General features: G+C 34.2%; 1 protein-coding gene across 1 annotated transcript; it reads right to left on the reverse strand.

The window, feature by feature from the left end:
* Nucleotides 1–5,576: 5,576 nt before the first annotated feature.
* On the reverse strand, nt 5,577–22,680 carry LOC136987400 (uncharacterized). The gene is made up of 5 exons (XM_067285137.1): nt 22,577–22,680; nt 13,962–14,092; nt 10,508–10,609; nt 5,811–5,984; nt 5,577–5,730 (listed from the first exon to the last, which is right to left on the reverse strand). The coding sequence occupies exons 2-5, from the start codon at nt 14,077–14,079 to the stop codon at nt 5,630–5,632; spliced, it is 495 nt and encodes a 164-aa protein (XP_067141238.1). The 5' UTR covers nt 14,080–14,092; nt 22,577–22,680; the 3' UTR covers nt 5,577–5,629.
* Between the last annotated feature and the right edge of the window lie 2,692 nt (nt 22,681–25,372).

Consider the following 25,372-nt stretch of genomic DNA (forward strand, 5'->3'; position numbering starts at 1 on the left):
AAGCGACTCACTTCCCGTAGTGCAAACTACGGAAATCAATTTTTGCGTTCACGTGTAGGTTATAAGGTTTTCTTTACGCACCTCAAGGTCAGTGCACTTCTGCACCCACCTTGTGTCAACACCTTGCGTGTTAGTGACCCACCCCACGTCTCCTCCACCCAACCGATCATCCAGGACCTTCATCATCATCCTCCAGTACAATTCCTCTATCCTCCCTCTTTTTTTTCTTATTACAAATCGGATAGCCATAGCAAGGTTTTAGGCGATCGACATGGACAGTCTCCTGATCCTTCATATTGCAACCCTCCACACGATACGTAGTTGGGTTTATCACCTTGGTGATCCGAAAGGGTCCTTTATAATTATAAGAAAACTTATTCCCTTTAACACCTTTCTTTCTCACCCAAACCCTCTGCCCTTCCGAAAAACTTACTAATGTTCTCCCTTTGCTTCGATAATCCCTTCCTTTCTTGTTGTAATTTCGCGCATGGATACTCGCATTTTCCCGTAATGCACGGAGTTTCGTGACCAGGAATGCCCTACGCTCATCGGTAGACATATCATCAGGCAGGTATTCGATATTAGGGGTACGGGGATCAACACCATACAAGAGGAAGGCAGGTGACTCATTTATGGCAGTGTGGTGCGAATTGTTATAGGCAAAACATGCAGAAGGTATCATTTCATCCCATTCGACTCTCCCATCGTCAGAGGATTTAGTTATCATTTCGACTAACGATCTGTTCACCCGTTCGCACGTGCCATTCGCACAAGGTCGATAAGCGGTAGTAATGTTCCTCCTAATTCCTAACCACTTGCAACAGTCCGAGAATAAAGATGATAGAAAGTTGGTACCTCTATCGGAAATAATTACTTCAGGGGCACCGTACCTACAAACGATTTCATTAAATATTGTATTACTCACAGACCATGCAGTTTGGTCCTTCAAAGGGTGTGCTTCGACGAAACGAGTGAAAATATCTACTATTACAAGGATGAATCGGTTACCGCTGCTCGATGTGCGGATAGGTCCTACTATATCCACAGCAATCTTTTGGAAAGGTGCCTCAGCCGTCTCGTTTTCTTGGAAAGGAGCCTTTCCTTTGTGTACATTATGCCTCTGGCACCTTTCACACGTCTTAATGACACCTTCGACCTTCTCTCTCAAATTCCGAATATAATAGTGTTTCTCAATGTTAATTATAGTTTTTCGCACGCCCCAATGCCCCGACAGATTGTTTTCGTGAACAGCCTTAATCACTTCCCTAGCAAGATCCTCCCCTACGCATAATTGGCTAACATACTTGTCACGGGACTTCAAGAGGCTTCTTCTATACAGGCATTCGCTTATTACTACATACTGGTGCATATAGCTCCCAATATTTCTATTCCCGGGGCTTCTCAGTAAATCCCTTTTTATGGGGCCAAAAGTTTCATCGCGATCCTGTGATAAACCAATCTCGTATCTATTAGGGATTACAGCCCTTGTAGATTCAACATCGAAGTGATGAACCCCGTTAACGTTCCTCGAAAGGAAGTCCGCTACTTTATTGTCAACGCCTTTCACATGTTGGACTTCTATATGGTAGTCCATAATCTCCATTATCCAACGAGTCAGACGCTTGCTCCCATTTTGAATGTTGCTAAGGAACACAAGGGGTTTATGGTCAGAGAGTATTATCGTTTTTTGGCCTAGAATTAAAAATTTGAAGTGTCTTAAGGCTAAAACAATTGCTAGACATTCTTTCTCAATTGTGGAATAATTGATTTCTGCCCCTTGAAATCTCCTACTAAAATAGCCTATCGGAGCCAGTCCCTTTTCGTGCCGTTGTTCGAGCACCGCAGCTGCCGCGTTGTCAGATGCGTCAGTGTGCAAATAGAATGGTCTATCAAAATCCGGGTGAGCTAGAATTGGTGGGCTTGCTATTGCCTCTTTTAACTTTTCAAAACCTCTCTGACATTCTGGGCTCCATAAAAATCTCTTCCCTTTCTTGGTGAGTTCTGTTAATGGAGCAGCGATATCGGAAAACGACGGGATAAAATTCCGAAAAAATCCAACCACACCGAGAAAACTGCGGACCTCTTTTACACTACGAGGTGTTTCCACTTTCTTGATCGACTCAACATTGTTGGGATCAGGTCGCACACCCTCGCTATTAATAATATGTCCTAAATATCTCACCTCCTTTGCTAATATTTGGCATTTACTCGGATTTAATTTTAGGCCCTCATCCCTTAATGTACTAATTACTCGATCGACAAGCTCAAGATGATCCTCCAAACTTTGTGAAAATAATACAATATCATCTTGAAACACAAAGCAGCTATTTCCGACAAATTTTGCTAAGATCTTCGTCATAATGTATTGGAAAAACCTCCCACTATTCTTCCCACCCTGAGGCATCCTACAAAGTTGGTATTTTCCCCATGGTGTGGAGAACGCAAATATGTGTCTTACCTTGGGATCTAGAGGAATCTGGAAATACCCTGCTTTTAAGTCCAATACCGAGAAATATCTGTTCCCATTAAGTTGGGATAAGATGTCGTCTATTCGAGCCATCGGGAATATTTGGGGTTCTGTTATATCATTAATTTTTCGCAGGTCCAAAGTGATACGAATCTCACCAGAGCTTTTAGGAACAACATGTATAGGAGAGTTCCACTCCGATGAGCTCTCCTCACATATACCTGCTTTTATCAGCTCACTAACTTGCTTCTTAAGGCCAGGTAAGTAACTGTACGGAATTCGGTACTGTCTAACGTTGACCGGACGTTCCGACGTCAGGCTAACAGAGTGCATATGTCTGCTAGTGCCAGATAACTCGGCAATTTCGCTAGCAATAGCGTCCGGATACTTTCTCAAAATATTTATTATTTTCCTCTTAACCGGTTCATCTAGGTGATCCAATCTCCACACCTCTCTTTCTACCTCTGCCACCCCTACCTCACTATTTATATTAATACAAAATCTCCCTTCACGACCTTGCTTATCTGCCTTAACCACTGATTCGATCCCCACCAACAGCCCAGGGTGCTGGCAAATAATGTCCATCCCGATGATCATCTCGTAACCTGCCCTTTCAGGAAACCCAACACTTGGTGTTGTCGTGCATACCTTTTTCCCATCGTGGAAACAGCACTCGATTGCTACGGCCTCATCACTGTTTATGAGTGCTCCCGACATCCCACTAATACATGAATTGTTTGGGACCACCCAATTCCTATTTTCACGCCTGATATATTCAGTCAATTCATTCTTAATTACGGTCCTTTCTGCACCTGTATCTACTAGACCAGCAATTTCACGTCCTAGGATTACACCTCTTACAATCGGTAACCCCCGGTCTGACAAGTGGATCTTTCTGGTCAGTTCTAATTTAACTAACCGGTCATTCGCCTGACCTTTCAAATGACCTCTGACTAGTTTAAACCTCTTCTCTTGTTGCATTTTCTCGAAATATGGCCTATTTCACCACACGTGTAACAACGGCGCTCTTTTCCCCACCTCTCGCGGTTATTGTTCCCCTTCATGTGCTCGAGTAAAGATGCCATGGACTCGGTCAAACTCCTTATTTGAGTCTCCAACTCCTCTACACGCTTACCCAATTGTACTTCCCTTCTCTCCAACCCCCTTTCATGCTCAACATTTGCGCATACCTCACTTATCCCACCTCGTTTGTTGCAGGCCGATTCGATTTCCTCTTCTTCTTCGGCCTTTACTATCGCCTCATCCAAGGTGTCCGGCCGCCTCTGCATCACCTGCCTCCTAATCTCCGCTAGTAGTCCTTTTATAAAGCATTCCTTAACAGCATTGTCGCGAAGCGTCGCTAAATTAGAATTGCGCGTCACCGCTCGTGAAAACAACGACTTAATCCTAATCCCGTATTCGCAAACCCTCTCCCCTCTTCTCTGGGAGATCTTTAATACCTGATCAAACGGGTCCTGTTCTTTTTCTTTACGACCAAAGCACTTTATAAGAGCCCTCCTTATTTCATCATAGCTCATGACGCCCTGGTCCCTTAAATCGAAAAATAAAGACAAGGGCTCACCTTTTAGGCGGGCTTGAACTACGGTGACCTTCACAGTCTCATCCCAGCTTGCCAACGACGCGACGTTCTCGACGGTTTGGAAAAACCTACTCACATCTAAAATATCTCCGGGCAGGTTCGAAAAACATGGGATCATGCCCATAAATCCCGTTACAATAGGCACATTGCCCAATTCCCCTGCCCCTGAAGATCCGCTGGTAATTTGTTCATCCATAGTTTACCGAAACCTTTTGGTTTTACAATAATATAATTTACAATTCCAATGGCTATAATTACAGATATAAGCGGCAGTAGGATGAGGGGTTAATACAAGATGCACGTTTGGTCGGTCCTTTTACAACAAACAACCCGATCAATATCCTGTCGCGGACGCCAATGTTGATTATCCGATGGATCTAAGTCCACGGATGTAATAAGGATGTATGTTAAGGACTCAAGTAATGACCAATTACACGTGCACGAATTTGGCGAAACAACAGTAATTTATTCTAACAGTACAATAACCGCGAGATGCTTCCTAACCCTCAAGTTTACACGATACACGACTTAAAACTAACGAAATTTACAATACTCTATATACATATATACATACACATTTTCCTTCTATACAATAATTGCATATATTAGCCTTCGACGAATCACGGTATTATGTTAAGTAAATGCAACACGATCTCGAGTTCCAAGCGTTCCTTTTCTTTACGTTAATTCACAAAACTAATAGTTCTTTCCGATACCTGAACGTAATTTACGTCACCAGAAGTACGTCCCTCGTTGATACTTCTCAATTACACTACGATGGAAACGGATTGTGCTTCCCGACTGAAAGTGGTCGCCCTTTCTAGACTCCTGTTCTCCCGGTCTAACTCCGACGTCCTTGCTGACCCTTCCTCGGCAACCTTCCTCGACGAATCCAAAAGCAGCCAAAAAGTGTCCTCAATCGTGAGAGTCCCTCAATTTATATTTCCCGCTCTCCGGAAGTCCGCTTCACTTATTGTCCCACTCTGGACCAATCAGAAAGCTTCTCACGTATCCTAAGGTGACATCATAAGAAAATTCCACGCGACACGGTACAAACCAAGAAAACCCGATACATACAAAAAGGAAACCGAGAAAATAATTAATAATAATAATAATAACAATAATACATAGTTGCGTAGCACTACATTATCATCATTAATTATCATCTATTTCAAATATTCATAACACACAACATACGTATTCCAAAATATTTTATAGATATTAAGAATGATATGCTAACAATTGTGTTGTAGTCTTCTTGTACAAGCATCAAACCACAAACATGTATCTTAACAATATGTATGTACAGTATATACATCACATTACAGAAAGCAGCTGTACTGAACATGTCACACAGTCAGGAAAGTTTTAAATATGAAATATAAAAATAGCACAAAAAGTATCTACTTTTTTGGCATCTATACCTTGATTTTGGTCTAGCATAGCAATAGTAACCAGTATCAACTGAACAAGATATAATACTGTACATTAATAATAAAAATGCCCTAGAACTATGTCTTGACTTTGTCCTAGAATAGAATTAGCTACAATTCTTAAATATGTTACTTACTTGGAGGAAGATATCTTGCTAGTTTCTTCCAGTCACTAGCTATATGATCAGCAACTAAATACATGTCTTCGGAATCTATTTCACGAACTGAATCTGAAATTCATGTAATACACATATACACTATTATACATAATTCTCTTTACATATATGTTTATTATTTCTATAACATATACCTTTTATTTCATCTGGTAATTTTGTCTTCATACTTCCAGTAAACTGAGGAGCAGATTCTGAAGAACTTTTATTTTTCTTAACATTAATGTTTGATACTGCTGTGCGAACTTGTGTAAATTGGTAACTGTTACCAATATGAATATTTTTACCTTTATGTATTAGTATGTTTGTTCCTAAATAATAAGTTAATTTAATAGAGAAAGAAAACATTATTAAACATTTATTTGTAATATTTTTACATTCATATTAAAATTTTCAATTAATTTTAGTAATTAAAGCAATAGTTGCTGCCAGGGTCATAATCAAAATGATATGATTTTGTGAGGTTCCTAAAATCGAGTTGAAATTTCAATTAATTATAAAATTTCTAAGTCGGGATATTTCAGAGGTTAAGTCAGATCAAGAGCACATGTCGGTACGGTAGACTCGACAGAAAGGAAAACACTTGTTTTAAAACAAATGCGACGTGGTGATGAATGACATAGGAAATGTCAACTGAGTAAGAGGGAGCTTTGTCACAGTGCTCGAGTTGAGTGTAATCAATCAAAAAAGGGGGGAGATTAATGACCAAAAGGGCACCTGTTAGGTCGTGTGAGCCCTAAACCATTTGGGGGTAAATAGACACAAAAACATCTGGCAAATTTGTTAAGACAAACATCCGAGAAAGACTATAATGGAGTAAATTACGAGCACAAACTTCAAGGCTCCGTCAACACCTGTACCTTTCCTGATCCAAACTGGTTTCAGTCTCGCTTGGAAACAGAAGAATGACCAATTGGAGGTAAGACCAAACTGTACTTACAAAAAAAGCAAATAAATAACATCAATGAGAATCTATACCTTATATTAGGACTAAAATTACAACACAATAATGAAAAATAACAACATATTTAAAGAACTAAATGATCAATTGTGTGAAACAGCATCTAACCTATGTAAATACAGTCCAATGATGCTAGATTATTATTAATTACCAATAATTTAATATTTTTAAAAACCTAAAATTGAAAATTGAAAAATACTATTAAAAATTTTAGTTTCTCACTGAAACTTTTACTGAAATGCAAGTAGCAGTTTATATTCAAATTCAGCTTATGTTCACAACCCGTCGATGTAAGTCTGCATCACGTGAAGGTCACCTGATGCAAAATTGTGTCAACTGACGGCACGTGTGTTAACACCCCATTTGGTTACTTAACTAGAGTAGTGTACTAGCAATCAGAATAGTCTGGCCAGATGCTTTTTAATAAAACGTAAAATCAAAAGAAAAGGCTTTCAAATAAATGGAAGAATTGACATGTATATAATCCAATAATAATAATGTGACAGTTCCATTGTGCTAAACTGATCTTGCTGTTTTATTTCCACAGAAAAATTACATGAAATAATATGGAATACAGCAGCTTTACTGTAAGGTCATAACAAGATCAGCTAATTCTCAGTATGGCATTGACCTTTATAAAATGCAATGCAGGATTTTGCAAAAAACATATTTTAGAGTCAAAATTCATCAATGGAGAAATGTGCTGCTATAATTTAAAAACAGCATTAAAATGGACAAAAACACGAATGACAATAACTATAACGAATTGAAACCTTTTATTGCATTTTACCAAAAATATTATTACAGAGCTAGAAAACAGTTAATATCAGCAGATGAATAGCCATTCTGAACATTCGTGGAGCTTAGCATTGTTGGAAACCTCCTATCCAATTTGGGGACGTTGTATTCACTCACACGGAATAGAACTTGGTTCAATGAAATCACCATTCTTGTGGAACAGACACTTTATTCTGTGCTCAGCATTCTCAGTAGCCAAACATAATGCATCTGAAGGAATGTTAGGTGCATGTTGACGGTCATCTATAAGAACGTGTTTTCCTGCCACTGCCAATAACACACGTGGTAACTGTAATATTGTGCAAAGCATCAGCTATTTTGGCTACAATGGTGCCAGAATTCCCGTTGAAAGTTTTCGTACTAAAATATTTTTTCTAGAATCCTGCTTCCCATGTTCCAATTAATCTACCTATCAAATTTGGAAATGTTCTGGTTGTTAGATTTAGCTACATTTTATATTAGAATATTAGATTTAGCCTTTGAACAGGGGAAGTTTAATTACGGCCACCTTGCATATATTTTCAGAAAGTTGCAATATGTAGATTAATTAAAATAGTTTAATGCTATTTAGAAGAAATAAGATCTGTTTTTTCCTAAATTGAGAAGAAACAGATCTTATTTCCAGAGATTCAAGTGCTACAGACAGTTTCAGAACAGCACAAGTCCTATTTTAGAGTAAATAATTCAAATAGTACTGAATTTTTATTGACATTTTAAATATTTGAACTGCAATATTAATAAGAGCTTGTTTTCTTGTCCCAAAAAATAATAAATTTTGGAACTTGTCATAAATTTTCAAAAGCAAAAATTGAAAGACATTCTTGATAAGCAAATTTTTACATTTTATATATACCTTATTATTCTAATTTAAAAAACTAATCTACTTCAATAATCTGATTCAAGCATGAAAATAATTTTACTTTATTTGTAACAATTATTCAGTTTATGGAGAAAATGGTAAATATAATTAGTTATCAACTCTCAATACTTCAATTTATTTCACTTTTTAAATACTTATTGGATTTAAAAAGTGAAATAAGTCAGATTTTTCAAAATTTTCTGTCAAAAATTTTGATGGAAAATTTTGAACTTCATTCTTGAAAGGAAAATAAAATTTTGTGAATTTCTAGGAAATTTTTACGATCCATTTATGAATGAACCCTGAATAATACAGTTGTAAGTCCAAAAATAATTGAGCAAAAAAAACTTTTATCTAGTTTACTTGAAAGCATTTCATATTCTGTTTAAACTTCTTTGTTATGAGTAATTTTTATTTAAAAAATAATTAAATTTATTTATTGATTATAATTAGATTTGAATGTCATGAACTTACAACTTTAGCAAAAGCTATTAGTTAGAACAAAGTGTCAATTACAGTAGAGAGTCGAAAATCGGAATCAATTGGGGACTGGGGTGGTTCAGATTAGTCATTTGTTCCGATTACCCATTATGTACGAAAAAAATATATTAACCTGTCCAATGTTCAAATTTTTCTCCATTGCGTGTCGCTTCGTGTTGAATTTTTCTCCGTTGCGTGTCGCTTCGTGTTGAATTTTCGTCGATTTTAAGCCTAACGAAAATTTTTATAATAATAATCGAGGCTATCGTATCGTTAAAAATTATTTCTGCATTTTGTACAATCAAAATAAATATATTGAAGAATATAAAAACATGAAAATTATACTTTAGAAGTAAATTTAGTATCAAAAACGTTCGATTCAGCACGACACAGTCCGACCGAAAATCGTGCCGATTACCGGCGATTCTGATTACTGGCGTTCCGATTAACGACTCTCTACTGTAATTTGATAATTGTGAATCTTATAAATAAAATTATAAATTTATTGGTAGATAGCCAATTATTTGACTAATACTTGTCTAAAGAAAAATTGGTTGCACCATTTTTTGGGGGGGGCAGTTACTTTCTTTTTTGAAGAAACACAAAAGAATTTTCAAAAGAAGCCATTGAAGACAATTTTTAATTAAAAATACATTAAATCTGACACTTCTGTAAAACGTTTCTTCATTAAATCTTTGATTTTAAAAACCAACTTTTTTGTTTCTATAATTAAAAAAAAGGCAACTGGCATTTTGAAAATATAAAACTACATAAGTCAATTCTTCAAGTAAAGGCTATTTTAATATAATTTTTTCTTTCTCTTTCTTACAGTAATGTTATGATTCTTTCTTTAATAAACATGAACTGTACATCTTCATACTGTATATTTTACATACTGTTATATATAGTAACAAAACTAATATCCATTTTTCTGACTCACTAGATACTATTATGTATACAATTCTCTTGTAAAGTAAAAACTAACTTATAAAATTATATAATGTATCAATCTTAAATGAATTTGTTTTTATACTATTGCTAAACACCAACAAATGCCGAAATTCTATCGGGCTAGTTTAAGGCTAATTACTAAATAAATTACGTAAGCAATTTGACTTTAGAGGGAGGCATTGGGCACCATCTCGTATTAACATTAATAATTATAATTTTTAATTAATTAATTTAAATAAATTAGAGCCACTGAGAGAAAAAAAAAAATCGGCCCAGAGCTGGACTCAAACCCACAACTCCTGCTTATCGTGCAGTGTAACTGGCAATGCATCTGCACGATAAGCAGTTGTGGGTTCGAGTCCTGCTCTGGGCCAATTTTTTCTCCCGGCGGCTCTAATTTATTTAAATTAATTAATTAAAAATTAATAATTATAATGTTAATACGAGATGGTGCCCAATGCCTCCCTCTAAAGTCAAATTGCTTACGTAATTTATTTAGTAATTAGCCTTAAACAAGCCCGATAGAATTTCGGCATTTGGTTGGTGTTTAGCTTTAATATATCGGGTTTAGTGATGATGTTTACATTTTATACTATCATCATCATTCAACTATTTATTGATTCTCTAATGAAATGTTTATCAAGCAAACATAATTTCCATGTTCTAATTAGTTTACTTATCAAATTTGGAAACATTCTGGTTGTTATATTGATTTTACAAAAGATTAAGAAATAAAAAAAAAAGAAGAAAAACGAATCAAAGTTGCAAGATTATTTTCATCTCACCTGAATTTCTTGCATGCCTGAAAAAACCATCATCATCAGAATCACTATCATCACTTGAATCTGAGAAAAAACCTTTCTTCTTACTTTTATGTTTTGGTTCTTCTATTAAATAGAAAAATACTGCGAATTAAACAAATCATTGTATTCAACTGGATTATAATCATGAATTTTCAAATTATCTAAGGAAAATAATCAGTAATCAGGGTCATGCCGTGCTATGATGCAGAGAGGAAGCCACATCAGGTGGCACCATAAGGGGACAGCATAAGAAACATTTAAGGGGCAGAATTTCAAAGACTTGCATCATACTAAGAAAATCTACCACACGGCCCTGGTAGGATACATCAAATAATAAGAATTATAGCCTACATAAGCCTAATAATTTATATAAGGGGCGGTATAAAAAACATTTAAGGGGTGGCATTTCGAAGACTTGCATCATACTGAGAAAATCTACCGCACGATCCTGTCAGTAATCTATTGACCTTTTACATAAAATTGCACACATTGATCATTTGAACATTAAATTTACTTAAATTGTTATACAAGGTCTGTCCAGAAAGTTCATGAACTTTGCAAATAGAAGTTGTTTGCATTTACCTAGAAGCTAGACTATTTTGTTGCCTTTGAAGTAGTCCCCTCCTGAGTCTATGTACCAATTTCAGCATTTCTGCCATGAAAAGAACGTTTCTTGAACTGATTATTTTGATGGGATGATGCACAGCTCTGCTAGTGAATTTTCCTTAATGGCATCAATGGGTTCAAAACAGCAACGTTTCAGAGTGGATTTTAATTTGGAAAACAAAAAGAAGTCTGCTGAGGTTTAGTCTGGTGAATTTGGAGGTTGGAGAACAAGTGGCATTGAGTTCTTGGCCAAAATCTCTGTTATCAGCAGTATTGTGTGGATGGGAGCATTATCAAGATGCTGTTCTCTCCAAGAAGTCTGTCTTTTCTTCCTCACTGCTTCACAAAGACGTTTCATCACCTCCAGATGGTATTCCTTATTTACTGTCTTCCTTTCTGGAAGAAATTTCTGTTGAATGACACCATCAGAATCAAACAAAACAGTGAAAAAGACCTCCAAATTCAACCAAACTTGTTGCACCTTTTTAGGTCATGGTAAAGATTTTTCTCACGCATTATGATGACTGGTCTATGGGTACAACATGGAAGCAACATCAATGTCTCATCCCTAGTGATGTTTTTCATGAACTTTTTTATCAGACTTAACCTGACCCAGAACTCTTTACTCAATTGCACTCATGGAAAGAAAATCACAAAATGCAATCAACATGTGTACACAAATGAACATAATGTAACAACAAATGAAGAGAGTACAAAAAGCTTGCTGGTAGAAAGCTGTGCAAGCTGCATTCAGATTCAATTATTAGTTAGTGTGTAATTTAAAAAGTTTGCAAACTTTCTAGACAGACCTTGTAAATAAAAATAATGTCTTATTGATTGTTAAATGGATTACAGCTGTGTTACTAAATCAAGTTCTTAACTTAAGAATAACACTTAAGTTGTTAAACAATTATACATGACAATAGATTCTTATTAATAAAAAGCAATAAATTAAGGCAATTTTAAAATTCAAATAATTTATATATGACCAAATGTCTCATTAATTAGTATTTTATATGCTGTAAATAATTCCTGCATCTTCCATCCAACAATAATTGTACACAACATAAAATACCTCACACAGAATTTTTGTTCACTCTTCTCGCTAAGCTATATTTACCAAAATTAACTTACAGGTATTTTGATATTAAGACATTGGCCATATAACAATTATTTTTGTTTTGAAATGCTAATATTTTATTGGACTGAGATTTTCAAAAAAAACTGTAGACCTATAAATTCCCACTGGTGTCTGTCTGTCCTTCCTTAATCTCGAGAATGGAGTTAGATAGATGAAAGTCGAGACTAGATATGGAGAGGTTAGGGGCAGGAGGCACCAATTAACTAAATATAAACTTCCAGTTTGGACAGGAAATCACACAGTAATAACAGTTTGTCCAAAAATTTCACAATACAGGATCAGTATTGGATGGTCCACAGTGGTTGGGCCTTCCACAGTAAGGACTGAAATCAATATGGTTTCAGATGGTTTGAGAAACATTTAAAAGAAGCCTGAGAAAGTCTAATTGAAAGTTGCAGCTGAAAATGCAACAGTGTGTTGTCAAAAACAATCGTCTCTTCCCATACAAGACTAACAGAGCAGGCCCTAACAGAAAGGAATATGGTTGCAAGAGTGGGATTTACTGAGACAAAGATCAATATAAGCAAGAAACAAAAAACATCAGCAAAAGTTTTATCTGGTTGTGAAATGCTCATTTTCATCTTGATGGTTTTATGAAGAAATTGAACTGATATTTTTGGGAAATTGAAATTCCACGTCAGTCTATTGCTGCAACTCTTCAAGTCTATCCCAAATTCACTCAAATCTCAAGCAGAATACCAAAGACCAATGGACATTACTCAATTTTGGATTTTTTAACAAATTTTAAATATTTACTTTCATTATTCCGAATAACTAAACTATAATCAACTTAGTTGCATTATGGGAGTTTCCGGCTCTGTTTGGTTTAATATTTCGCGTGCGGTTCTCCATTTATGAACAGGATCCAAAGCTCCTAGCGATTGTGAATGAAAGTGTCACAGAGTGTTGAAAGAAATTTGAAATGCAAGTACATAAAGAAACTAAGATGGATATTCCGCATGCAAAATATTAAACCAAACAGAGCTGGAAACTCCCATATCACAACATGGGATAGCATCATACCACCACAATCAACTTTTTTTTGCATAAGAATCTCAAAGTTGATTTTCTAGTATATAAAATTTATATTCCTGAAATTTTATTATTTAACAAAATGGCTTACAGATTTAGCAAAAAATTCTTCTAATTATAATTTCTAAAATATTTCTAATCAGAAAGAACTCAGCAAAATGATAAACGTATACAAAACACCTTTTAGTTGCCGAGAGAAATATCTCTAATCAACAAACAGTTGTTTTGTATTCAGGAAGAAAATGTATCTACAATAATAAAATTTCTCTAGAATTTTCAAATCTTTATTTTAAACTAATGAAATAGACTTAAGATGATTACCGGTTTCAACAGCAGTACCATTATTGAGATTAACTGAAAAATAATCACTCCGTACTTCAAAAGTATTTTACTCCAAGCTTATATTAATGCAATGAGGATGGATGAATCACAACAGATCTGATGACGGAAATTATTTATCCTTATTGTAAATATTTTAGTCCAGGCTTCTATAAAGTATCGAGTGATTATTTTCCAACTAGAATTTTAGGAATGAAGTGGAAATATATAGAAATTAAATCTTATGAATTTTGTCAATGCTTTCAAAATTAAATTTCAAAAAGAAAGGTTTTATTTGTTTTTTTTTTTTTATATCATTCATCAGCAAGCTATTTTTACCTTTGGTTTTGGATTTAGCCTTAGGCTTAGGCTCTGGTTCAGGCTTTTCTGTTTTCTTCTCTTCTGTATCTTCTTCTGGAATATCAAAAGGAACAGCATCACTGTCAAGTGTTGTCATTTTAATTATTTATCTGAAAATAACAATAGACATATATTGCTTTCTCTATTTCATAAAATATAAAATTATAAAAAATATATATAACAACTTATATTAGAATTTGCAAAATAATAAAAGAATTATTATGTAAATTATATGATAAAATACAGAGCTAATATGTAAATGTCAAAAATAAAAAATGGGAATTTTTAGTATAGAAATGTTGATTCAATGTAATGTAATTGTTGTTTTTCTTAAAATTTACTAAACTGCTTATAAAAAGGCAAAAAACAATATTCTAATATTAAACGTAAAAACTGTTGTAAAAATAGTTAACTTAATAATTAAAATTAATGTGATTTTAAAAGGAGAAAAGAATGTACAGCAAGGTATGTTATAAATTTTAAAACCATTTTAATAATTTTGTAGTGTTTACAATTGTATATTTTTACCCAACAGAAGAGGGATTTATACCAAAAATTCATCTTAGCAATAAATATAAAATATAATCTATGTATATAAATGAGGATGTTTGTTTATTTGCTATGTATGCCTAAGGCCATTCGACCAACTGCTATAAAACTTTGCAGTCACTTTAACCTTAGATCATGTTGTACATCCCACCCCAAATTATCGATTGGATTTCTATATGTCGATTAATTTCTGTCTACACTTGATTGTTGGCTTTACATGTAACACCATCTATTTAAAAAAGTTAACAAAATAATTAACTAAGTATAATTCTTACAAAAAGGATATAATTTTTAAAAATATGTATTATATTCATTGAATTACTGTGACAGTGGTATAGGTCAGTGGTTCCCAATTAGTTTTCCTGCATACCACTTCAAGAAAGAGCTCAAACTCGCATACCCCTTATAGCAGAAATTCATATTAATCCATATTATTATTATTATAAATTCAAAGGTAATGCTGTCTGTCTTTACCTTTTCATGTCTAAACTGTTGAACAGGTCTTAATAAAATTTGGCACAGAGATAGCTTACATGTTGGAGATGGACATAGGCTACATTTTATTGTGAGAAAATATCTTACTCCCACGAGAAAATTCGATATAATGGGGGCAAAGCTGTGGGTAGACAGCTAGTGATAAATAGAATAAGTTTGTTTTTTTTTAAATTTATTACCTTTAAAATACAATTCTAATAATAATGAAAATAACATAAGGTTATTTAATTTTAATGTGCACGATTTTATTTGCACAACTTTGTAAAATCTGGTTGGTTTTTGGTCAGCTTCAGTCTCAAGTCATCTTCATTTAGGTATGGTCACAAATGCATTTTTTTGATAAAATTTCGAGAATATTTTTAGTTATAAATAAACGAATTTGTGCATTCGACATCATGTTGACCTCTGAAGGTCATCTCAAGTGTGATAATTTTAAGTGTAGCTCAACGAATGCATCAAAGTGGAAGGGTGTCATTTTGAACATTTGTTATAAAATTTTTCCTTGAAACTAACATCTCAAGCAATAGCAAGAAGTAAAGTGACTCATCGAAAACAAGCACCAAGATAGTGAGAGGCAAGGGGGACTCACTGAAAATAAGCACCTCAAAGGGAGCAGAAAACTACTACGTCCACATCATTACTCCTGGGTAGTGCCAAAAATAGTGAATGCTTTTAAAGGTCAAAGTAATAATGTCAAGAAAAAATGTAACTTTTACCTCCCTGCCTATTCCAGTAATAAAAAGTATGGTTTCCCATTAGAAACAGCTTATAATTTAAACTTTAAAATAATCTTGACCTTTGACCTAGACCATAAGGTAAAAGGTCATAATTTCACAACCATCCGGTTGTGAAATTTCCCGCTCTGTCCATTGCCGGGGTCAAAAATGTGTGTTCCCATTGAAAAAACATACTTGACCCTCAAATGACCTTGACGGTCAAGGTCAAGATCGCATCCAAGGTTACCAATTGATCAGTGGCATAGTGAACATCACTGATGCCCGGGGCACGACACTTTATTGGTGCCCCCTCCCTTTCCCAGAAACACATATAATTTGTCTTGGAGACCATTTGGGTGCGACTCTGCGAGTGGCGGCCAGGGCATGTTACACCCCCTTGCACCCCCCTCGCTACGCCACTGCAATTGATTGGCCCTTTGAAACCCTACAACTTTTGTCTATACCTTTTACCCAAAATAATGAGATCCAATTAAGTTATTTCATTGTTTCAAGATAAAAATCTCACCCTGTATATCTAACTTTGTTTGAGAGAAAATTTGTTTGAAATGACTTGTGATACAAATTGGAAGTTCATATATAGTTAATGTGCCTTTTTCTCTTACAATTTCCATGTCTGGTCTCAACTTTCATTTATCTAATTCCATTCTCAAGATTAAGGAAGGACAGAAACAGATGGATGACTGGGAATTTATAGCTCTACAGTTTTTTCAAATTGCAGCCCAATAAGTATACTCAAGTAACTGAGTGGATAAAACCAACAAACACTGTTAATTGGTTGTGGGTTCACACATGGCCACATGGAGTTTTCTGTGTTTTCTTCATGTTAGTAACACTTAAATTGGGGCCAGCTTTACATAAAAGTCTTTCTGTGATGCATCCTCCTTGACAGATCACTCAGGTGTCACATTGCTGTAACCAAATAAACCAAACTAATTCTAACAAGTGATTATCTATTGTGACATCACATTGTTCTTAATTCTTTTAGTGATGGTCTTGGCCCTATACATCATACTTTTCCTGTTAGCAATAGAGTTGTGTTGGCCATATATCTAACTCCATTCGAGGGAAAATTCTGAATTAAAGTAACGTGGCTTCAGTTCCAAACTGGAAGTTTATATATAGTTAATCTGGCCCACCTGCCCAAAGCTTTCCACATTTGGTCTCAACTTTCATCTAACTAACTAACTAATCTAACTAACTCCTTTCTTGAGATTAAGGAAGGACAGACAGACAGCTAGACAGGCAAACGACAGTCAGAATTTATAGGTCTACAATTTTTTCAAATTGCAGCCCAATAATTTTTCTATAAATGCAATATTTACAAAAACATATTTCCCATGTAGTTTATACAATCTGTTGTCAAAATTTAAACACTATTATCACATAAAAGGAATTGTTCTAGCATTTTTACGAGATTTTTTATTTAAACAAGTTTTATATGAACTCTTTCATATGTTAAGGTTAGCAGCTTTGATCACATGCAGGGCCATTACAGCTTATCCAACACGAATCACTTTTCAAATATTAATAGTAGACCAGTATTAATTAGTAGTCGTTGACAGTCCTCTCTTCTGGGAGGAGGTCAACAACTACTTTTGGTCAAATTACTTCAACCATCTTCTGCAACAGTCCCTTCTTTCTATTGGACCAGCAGTGTGATGGCATTCAAATAGGAAAATTACATAATACAAAGTTACTGGTAAGTGCAAAATATGATTTAAGTGGTTTTCAAGGGTGCCGAGTTTAAATATTTGGTCCGTTTTTTTCCGAAATTTGATTCGTTGGCAGATTACCATTTGATATTCAGCTGTGAATGGTACAGTTTCATACAGTTAACATTAGAATATATTATGATATCTGAAAAATTTAAGATATTTTTTTAATTCCTGTCTACTTGACCATTGAATTTGTGCCATTCATACCATCCGAGTATCAGGATAAACGTGACAATGGTAGGCTAAAATAACCAACTCTTTATATAATTTTCATTTTAATGTTTGTTATATTATAGTATTTGATTTATATAACTATACAAGTTATTTTATGTAAGGGTTTATCACACAAAGTGGCCAATCTAACACATTTTAAAAATTCTTTATTTCTCTAATGTACACAATTTAAAGAATTTTTAAAATGTGTTAGATTGGGCACTTGGTATGATAAACTCTTACGTTAGAAAAACCTTTGTAAATATAAAACGAATACTATAATATAATATAATAGAAGAGTTAGATAAAATAATCTAATAATCTTAATCTTTGCTGCTGTTTTTTTTTGCCTGAGCAATGCTCAGTGGCATAACAAACATAACTGGCGCCTGAGGCACGACACTTTATTGGCACCCCCCTCCCTTCTCCAGAAACACATATAGTTTGTCTTGGAGACCATTTGGGCATGATACACCCCCTTGCACCCCCCTTCGCTATGCCACTGGCAATGCTGGGCTCATCTAGTATTTAATAAAATATTGTATTGATATTGCCTAATTATATCATTTCATTGTGTGTAAGAGAAAGTAACAAAGAAAAGGCATAATTTCATTGTAAGGAAATGACTTACATTGATTATTCTATGCATATTATTTTTTATTACAATTAATTAAAAAATTTAATTTCTATGTTTTAAGCTAAAAACTACAAATACTACTATCAAAATTTCAGAAACTAGGATGGAAAAGTTACCTACTTAATGATTTGTACAAGGTTTACATATAAATTTTTATTATTTCACTTAATTATTTTTTCAAATTTAACTTCTAATACAAAATAAATAAAAATATAGTTCATAACTGGATAATATGTAAAATACAGTTGCAGCCAATAAAATAATTTTCTGTTTCGAAAATATTATGTTCTAATTATTTTATCCTAGATGATGAATTAAGATGATCAAAAACATTTTTTTACATGTTAAATTGTTCTTTTGCTGCTGGATTTTTTGGTATCTGTGTTTATTTATATACAGAATAAGTCTTTCTCCAGTAATGTAACAACCATATAACAAATAATTTACTTATATAGCAAAATTTAAGTAAAATGAAAAACTTAGTATTTCATCTCTTAAAGCAAACATTAAAATTTTTTTTATAATAAAATATAAAATAAGAAAAAGCAATGTAATTTGTATATTTTATTTTTACAACTTTTAAAAGTACCGGTGATTATAAGCCTTTGGTTTTGTGATTATTTAATAATATATTGTTTTATTACAATTTTAGTTTAGTCATAGCAGTCAGTAGTCAAGAAGACAATTCGTCTACAGTACATGATTAAAAATAGTAATTTCCAAAGTGATTTGATGAAATGGCCAGGACAAAAGTTTTCTAAGTTTATACTTAGAAAACGTACAAAAAGAGGTATGTAGCAAGGACTTCTTGTCCTTGACACTTTTAATGTATTGTCTGTTTTGAGAATGTTTTTGTAAAGTTTTTAAGTCCCAGTGATTTAAACAAAACTCAAATACTACTGATAACAAGTGGTGTACTGCCCTCTACAATTTCTTTTTAATTTCTGAAGCCAAAGTCCATACGTTTTTTAAGCATTATTCCAAAATTTCTCTTATATAAGTAGTTTTATATGTATGTATATATGAAATATAAATGATTTTAGCCTAATTTTCTTTTATTTTCTCCCCCTCTGAAAACCTTTGTTCTAAATTTTTCTTCTGAAACATATATGAATTTATTTCTTATCAAATGTTGTCATTATATCAAAATCAATTATAAATTTGTATAATTAAAGATTACTAATTTAAAGTAGATATGATAAGGGACAACATGTTCAAAAATTTCACAATACAAATTATATCACTTAATAAATAGTTTAGCAAGTCTTACACTGATCGTTGAAATATGAAGCATAGTTTAGGCCTACCTTTTTCCAATAAGGAATATAAATTGAGAAAAATGCAACATGGTTTCAGATATATATATATATATATAATAAACAGTGGGTGATCGGTTAACAAACATAATCCATTCCAAGACTTTATCCGCTATCCGAATTGTTCATTTGATTAATTCGTTCTGGAGACCCCAAAAATAAAAAAGTATATAGCCTTACATTTATTATATATAAATGTAGTAAGAAAGTAGGCTTTACTACATTTATTTATATGTAATAATAAAAATACATATATACAGTCTTGCATTTTTATTAGTCATGTTTTTTCCATTTATGGGGGTTAAAGAATCTGTCTAATGTAAATTGCTTTTCTCAGAAATCAAACATATTTTTAGACCCATCTAAAAAATTCTCTAATTAGTCTGGAAACAGGGAGACCTAATTCTTGCATTCTGTGAAAATGGGTAAGATTGGCTATAATGTAATAATCTTAATCTTCGCTATCATTACTTTTTGCCCGAGCAACACCAGGCTTATCTGCTAGTATATATACATCTGAAACCATGTTAGAACAGTTAGTAAATACCAAATAGTTATCCACACTACTCAATATTGACCAAAATGTTTGCTCAGCATTCAGCAAATACCAAAAGCATTGTGCCACCTTAACATTTACATGCCATTTGTAAATATAGGCCTATATCTGTGCTTAATAATATCCTGATGTGTTTTAATATGACAACTTTCCATAATGCATATGCTGTCACAAAGCCCTTATGTTTCTGGATTTTTGTGTGAAATGTGTCAGGTGTGATACCTATGCAAGAGAGGGCTACTGGCAAAATACATACTTTATCCATTCTTTACATATGCTTATTTCATGTGCCAATTCTGCATATTAATTTTTTCAGTATATGTATTTTATATACTCATTGCCTTAAAAATTAGCATACCAAGTTGTTGTATTGCTGAGAAACTTGGCATGCAGGTAAGTCTAAAGCAGATATGAAAATGATTAGAGTTATAGCATGCTGATTGTACAATGCCAGCAAAGGACATTAAACTGCATCTTCTTGGCCTTTAAAAAATGTGCACAAAGACAGCCTGTCTGTAGTTAACCTGTTGCAGAGGGACACTGTATCACTAGAGATGCTTTTACATCACACGTCAAAGACCATATGAACTAACCAAGTTTGAGAAGGTCATCAGCTTGAGAGAAGCCAAATGGTCATCTTGCCAAATAGCCTGCACCACCTAGGCTGTTCTCATAACACTGAGATGTTAGGACCAGTGGACAAGAGAAAGCTTGCACACACTGTGCCAAGACTCAGGATGCTCTCGGCAGACCTAGTTGAGAGGACTGCCTAGTTCTCCAACAAGTGCACACACACTCACAGTCGACCATATCATTGTTTGCCATCATTACAGATGTCGGTCCGTACCATTTCGAGGCAGCTGAGTGAGGAACATTTGGTACTGTAGTGGCTATTATGTGTGCTGCCAGTGACAGCCACTCACTGTCACCTCCGTCTGGTGTCGCTCCTGATAGGATTGATTGCAATGGAATGGAACCGGGTCGTCTACAGTGGCAAATCCAGATTCAGTTTGGGTACTGACGACAACAGTGTTTGTATCTGAAGACTGTGGTGAATGTCTCAATCTTGTTCACAATTTGGAGTGGCATACTGCCTCACAGCTGGCATGATGGTGCCTTCACATACAATAGCCAGTCACCTCTAATAGTGATACAAGGGACCATGATAGCCCAGCAGTATGTTAGTGACATCCTGCAGTCACATTTGTTACTTCTTGTGGCAGGGCTCCCAAGAGTCATTTTCCAACAGGACAATGCTCGACCATACACAGCAAGGATGTCACAAGACTGCCTACCACATTGCCACACTTCCCCGGCCTGCCCAGACCCTCAATTTGTCATCGATCGAATACATCTGGAATCACCCGGGATGCCAAGTTAACACAGCCTAGGAGTTTGGCCAAACTAGAGGACCACTTGCAGCAACCATAGACAGAGATGCCTTCGAAACACCATACGGACCCATGTCTCCACGCCTGTCCATATTACATCGTGTACTTACGCTAGACATGGCCCAACAGGGGTACTAGAATAGTGACCAGACATCCCCAGTTTTGCCCATTTTTAATATTTAATTGTAGAATCAATATTCGAATAGAACAATTTTATTAACACATCAATATAATATCACAAATTTATAGTTCAATAAATAAATAAATTGCAAAAAATAACCAAAGTTCAATCAGTTTTAGACCCCTTTTTTTCCAATTCCAAAGCATGTTCTCGGTTGGATTGTAAATGTTACAGTCAGCCTAACTAGAACCTCCTCTCATTTGCAATTTTTCCTGCAGTGATACTTTTGCTTTCATTTTGTAATTCTTTACTTATATCACCCTTACACTCACACATGTGCAATTTCGTTTCATTCTAACAACTCCTTGTGTGCTAATTTTTCTGTCAGGTAGTGTATTTTGTGGGTATTGGAACACTACTGTATATGATTTTTTTAATCATCATTTGTACATGTAACTACGCAAGAAAGGACGATACCAATTTTAGGCTTTATTTAGAGGAGAAATATTTAAACATTTTAAAGGGACGTACTACTTCCGGTTCTCAACATGGCGATAAACAACAATAAAATTATGTTATTAACGACTTTTTATATAATTATCGCCATTCCTCTCGAGCTAATGGCCAAATATATGAATATTAGATCACAGTATCAGTCTACGAAAATATTTAAACGTGTATATTCATACATAATAGCAAGATAAATGATATTTTTCATAAATACATTACGCTGAAATCGAGTAAATATTCTGTCAATTAAAGAAATAAAACATATTTTCACCGTCAAGTTTCTATTTTAAATTATTTAGTCTGTATTCCGCCTTTAATCAAAGGAAAATATAAAATATATAGTAATACACTTACTTGTTAAAATATATCCGTTTAAAAGTATAAGAATGTATAAAATTCAGCACCAAATAAAAGAACGAAACCTCCTGTTATTCACACTAATCAAGATTACGTGACGACATAAGGGATTCTTATGTTGCACTTTTCCACGTGATTCCAGAGACGTTAACCAATCAACGCGCCTATATTCTCCACTTCCGAAAGAATACTTCGGGAAAATTGAGAGATACGTCATAGAGATGCGAATGCGTCATAATCCATGGTCCTTGATCCTAGCTACATGCTGTCATATGTTCGTAAAATAAAACAGTAATTCAAATAGGATAGAGCAAATTATTGATTTTTTTAATTAATATTTTGCCCGGATTTCTGCAGAACAATCTAAAACAATAGACATGTTATGAATAATTATCTAGACGGTTTAATGCAATAATAATTAATGATGTACTGTACCTATTCTGGCCACATTAAGACAATTTTCAACTTTAAAAAATATTTTTATATTCTTACATTTTTTTAAAGCAGTGAAACAGTAAAAATAATGCAAAAACATGTTCTCTTTTACTTTATTACATTAAATTTTATTAATTTTAACATTTTATAAACAAAATTTAAATTTTTAAAAAATATTACAAAAATCACCATGCCTGTACCAGTTCTGGCTCACCTGTGTACCAGTTGTGGCCACCCCATGTTTATAGAGGTGACACTTTTATTATTTTTCGTGATAAAGGTTTATTATTTGAAGTTTTGGGTCTACGATTCTCCCGAATATATGTGTCGTTCACAGTTCTCTTTTTCAATCCTGGTTTATAATCTGATTCCAGAAAGTGCGTACTGCAGACAACTGACCAGTCACTTGGCTTCCAAAGTTTTGAACTGTTTTCATATGTAAATTTTAAAAATAGATAGTATAACTAATAGATTTACTGTATAAGCTACCTATAATTAATTTTTATGCATAAATAGATAAATTGTACAAAAGTTTAAAATGCAACTGCAATCTAGCCTAATCTCATTGCAATTAGGGGGTTTTTAGGAGTCTCTAGTCAGTTGTAACAGAAAGCGTTCGAAACGCAATTTTTAGTTGTACTTCCGAAAATTTTCACTTCTAAATTTTATCCCATTTTTGAGGGTTTCGAAAAGTTCACATATAGTCATTTTGGGGGCCTGTATCTCGCGAAGGGTCGCCCGTACACCCTTGGTTTATTAGACTTTTTTTGTTCCTATTAATATGCTCTACAGCCCCCTCACACACATCTAGAATTGTGCCAAATCCTTAAATTCTAAAATCGGAATTTAGTATTTAATAAATCGTGGAGCATCATATGCATATTTGCTCCATCGTAAATCGCAGTCATGATGGCCGCCATCTTGACGTCACTAAGTAACCTGGATCGAGATTACCGGAAGGTCCGCCATCTTGACGTCACTACAATTTGGGGTTTTTCTGTGTGTATAAATGTTAGCCAGAGCCGGATTAAGCCACTAGTGGGCCTTATATAAAACTTAAATCGGGGCCCCATTTAAATAAATTGCTTCTAAAAAATCTTTTATTCATTAAAAAATAATTTCACTTAAAATTTTTAATTATAATAGAGAATACAGACACTAATACAATAATAATTGGGCTGCAATTTGAAAAAAAAAATGTAGACTTATTAATTCCCACTGTCGTCCGTCCGTCGTCTATCGTTCCTTAATCTCGAGAATGGAGTTAGATAAATGAAAGACAGCAGGCCCGATTAACTATATACGAACTTCCGATGCAAATGGAGGTCATGTTATTTGAATTCAAAAAATTTACCCGCGAAAAGTGTTAAAATGACTGGCACTAGTCTATTGCTAAAAGAAAAAGTATGATGTACAGGGGCAAGTCACTACTAATTTGAGGTGGAGAGCATATATTTTAAAGTAAATAAATTGAAAATATTAAAAATTTCAGCCCTGCATTGTGACGAAGTCAATAAATAATTGCTCATATTTTCAATTTATTTACTTTCTTGTAGATGCAAAAGAAAATGGAAGACTGAGACCTTCAGTGTGTTTGAAACCTCCCTCTAAGGCCTTAAAATAATTGAAATTTAAATACTGTAATTACAAAATTACAGTAACTTTAAATCAGATTGCAGTTTCGAACTTCGGAAGGCAGAAGAGTTTCGATTGTAGAATTTCGAATGACAGTTGAGTTTCCGGGATCACGCCTTAATGATAAGTATTTGACGTTGGAGCCGGGAACTCTGATCCGAAGACGATTATATATGAGTGGGAAGACTCTGGAATCAACGAAGATGCTATGGTGATTGGGGAGATTGCGTTTTCTTCTGTTTCATGACAACACGTCCTTGTATCCCTCATGATTACATTCACAATTATACCATTATCTTATGACTTCATTTACTTATCACGCATTGTCGCTGTAAACAACACTGTCAAATAACACCAACATCATTTCCCAAAATCCAACCCCTAGGTTCTCGTCCTGGAAAGTGGAAATGTTACTCGACGATACTGAATATCTGAAAGAATTTTACATTTAAAATTATAGTTTTGTAATAGAGGATGAATATATAACAGATAAAAATAAAATTTGTATTGATTGTCAGGTTGACAGTTACATCTGTAAAGCAGATTACGATAAATTACATCTAAACAACAGTAAAGAATGGTTCGAGTTTTATTGTGATATTTTGCTACTATTTTAATATTATCGTAAACTCTGAATTTTATAATTTTAGAATTCGTATATACATATTTTTAACGTTGTAATTTTAAATAATTGTATTAAAACGATCAGTTATAGTGAGAATA

The sequence above is a fragment of the Centruroides vittatus genome, unplaced genomic scaffold (assembly GCF_030686945.1).
Source record: "Centruroides vittatus isolate TY-2023 unplaced genomic scaffold, ASM3068694v2 scaffold_1614, whole genome shotgun sequence".
NCBI classification, from domain to species: domain Eukaryota; kingdom Metazoa; phylum Arthropoda; class Arachnida; order Scorpiones; family Buthidae; genus Centruroides; species Centruroides vittatus.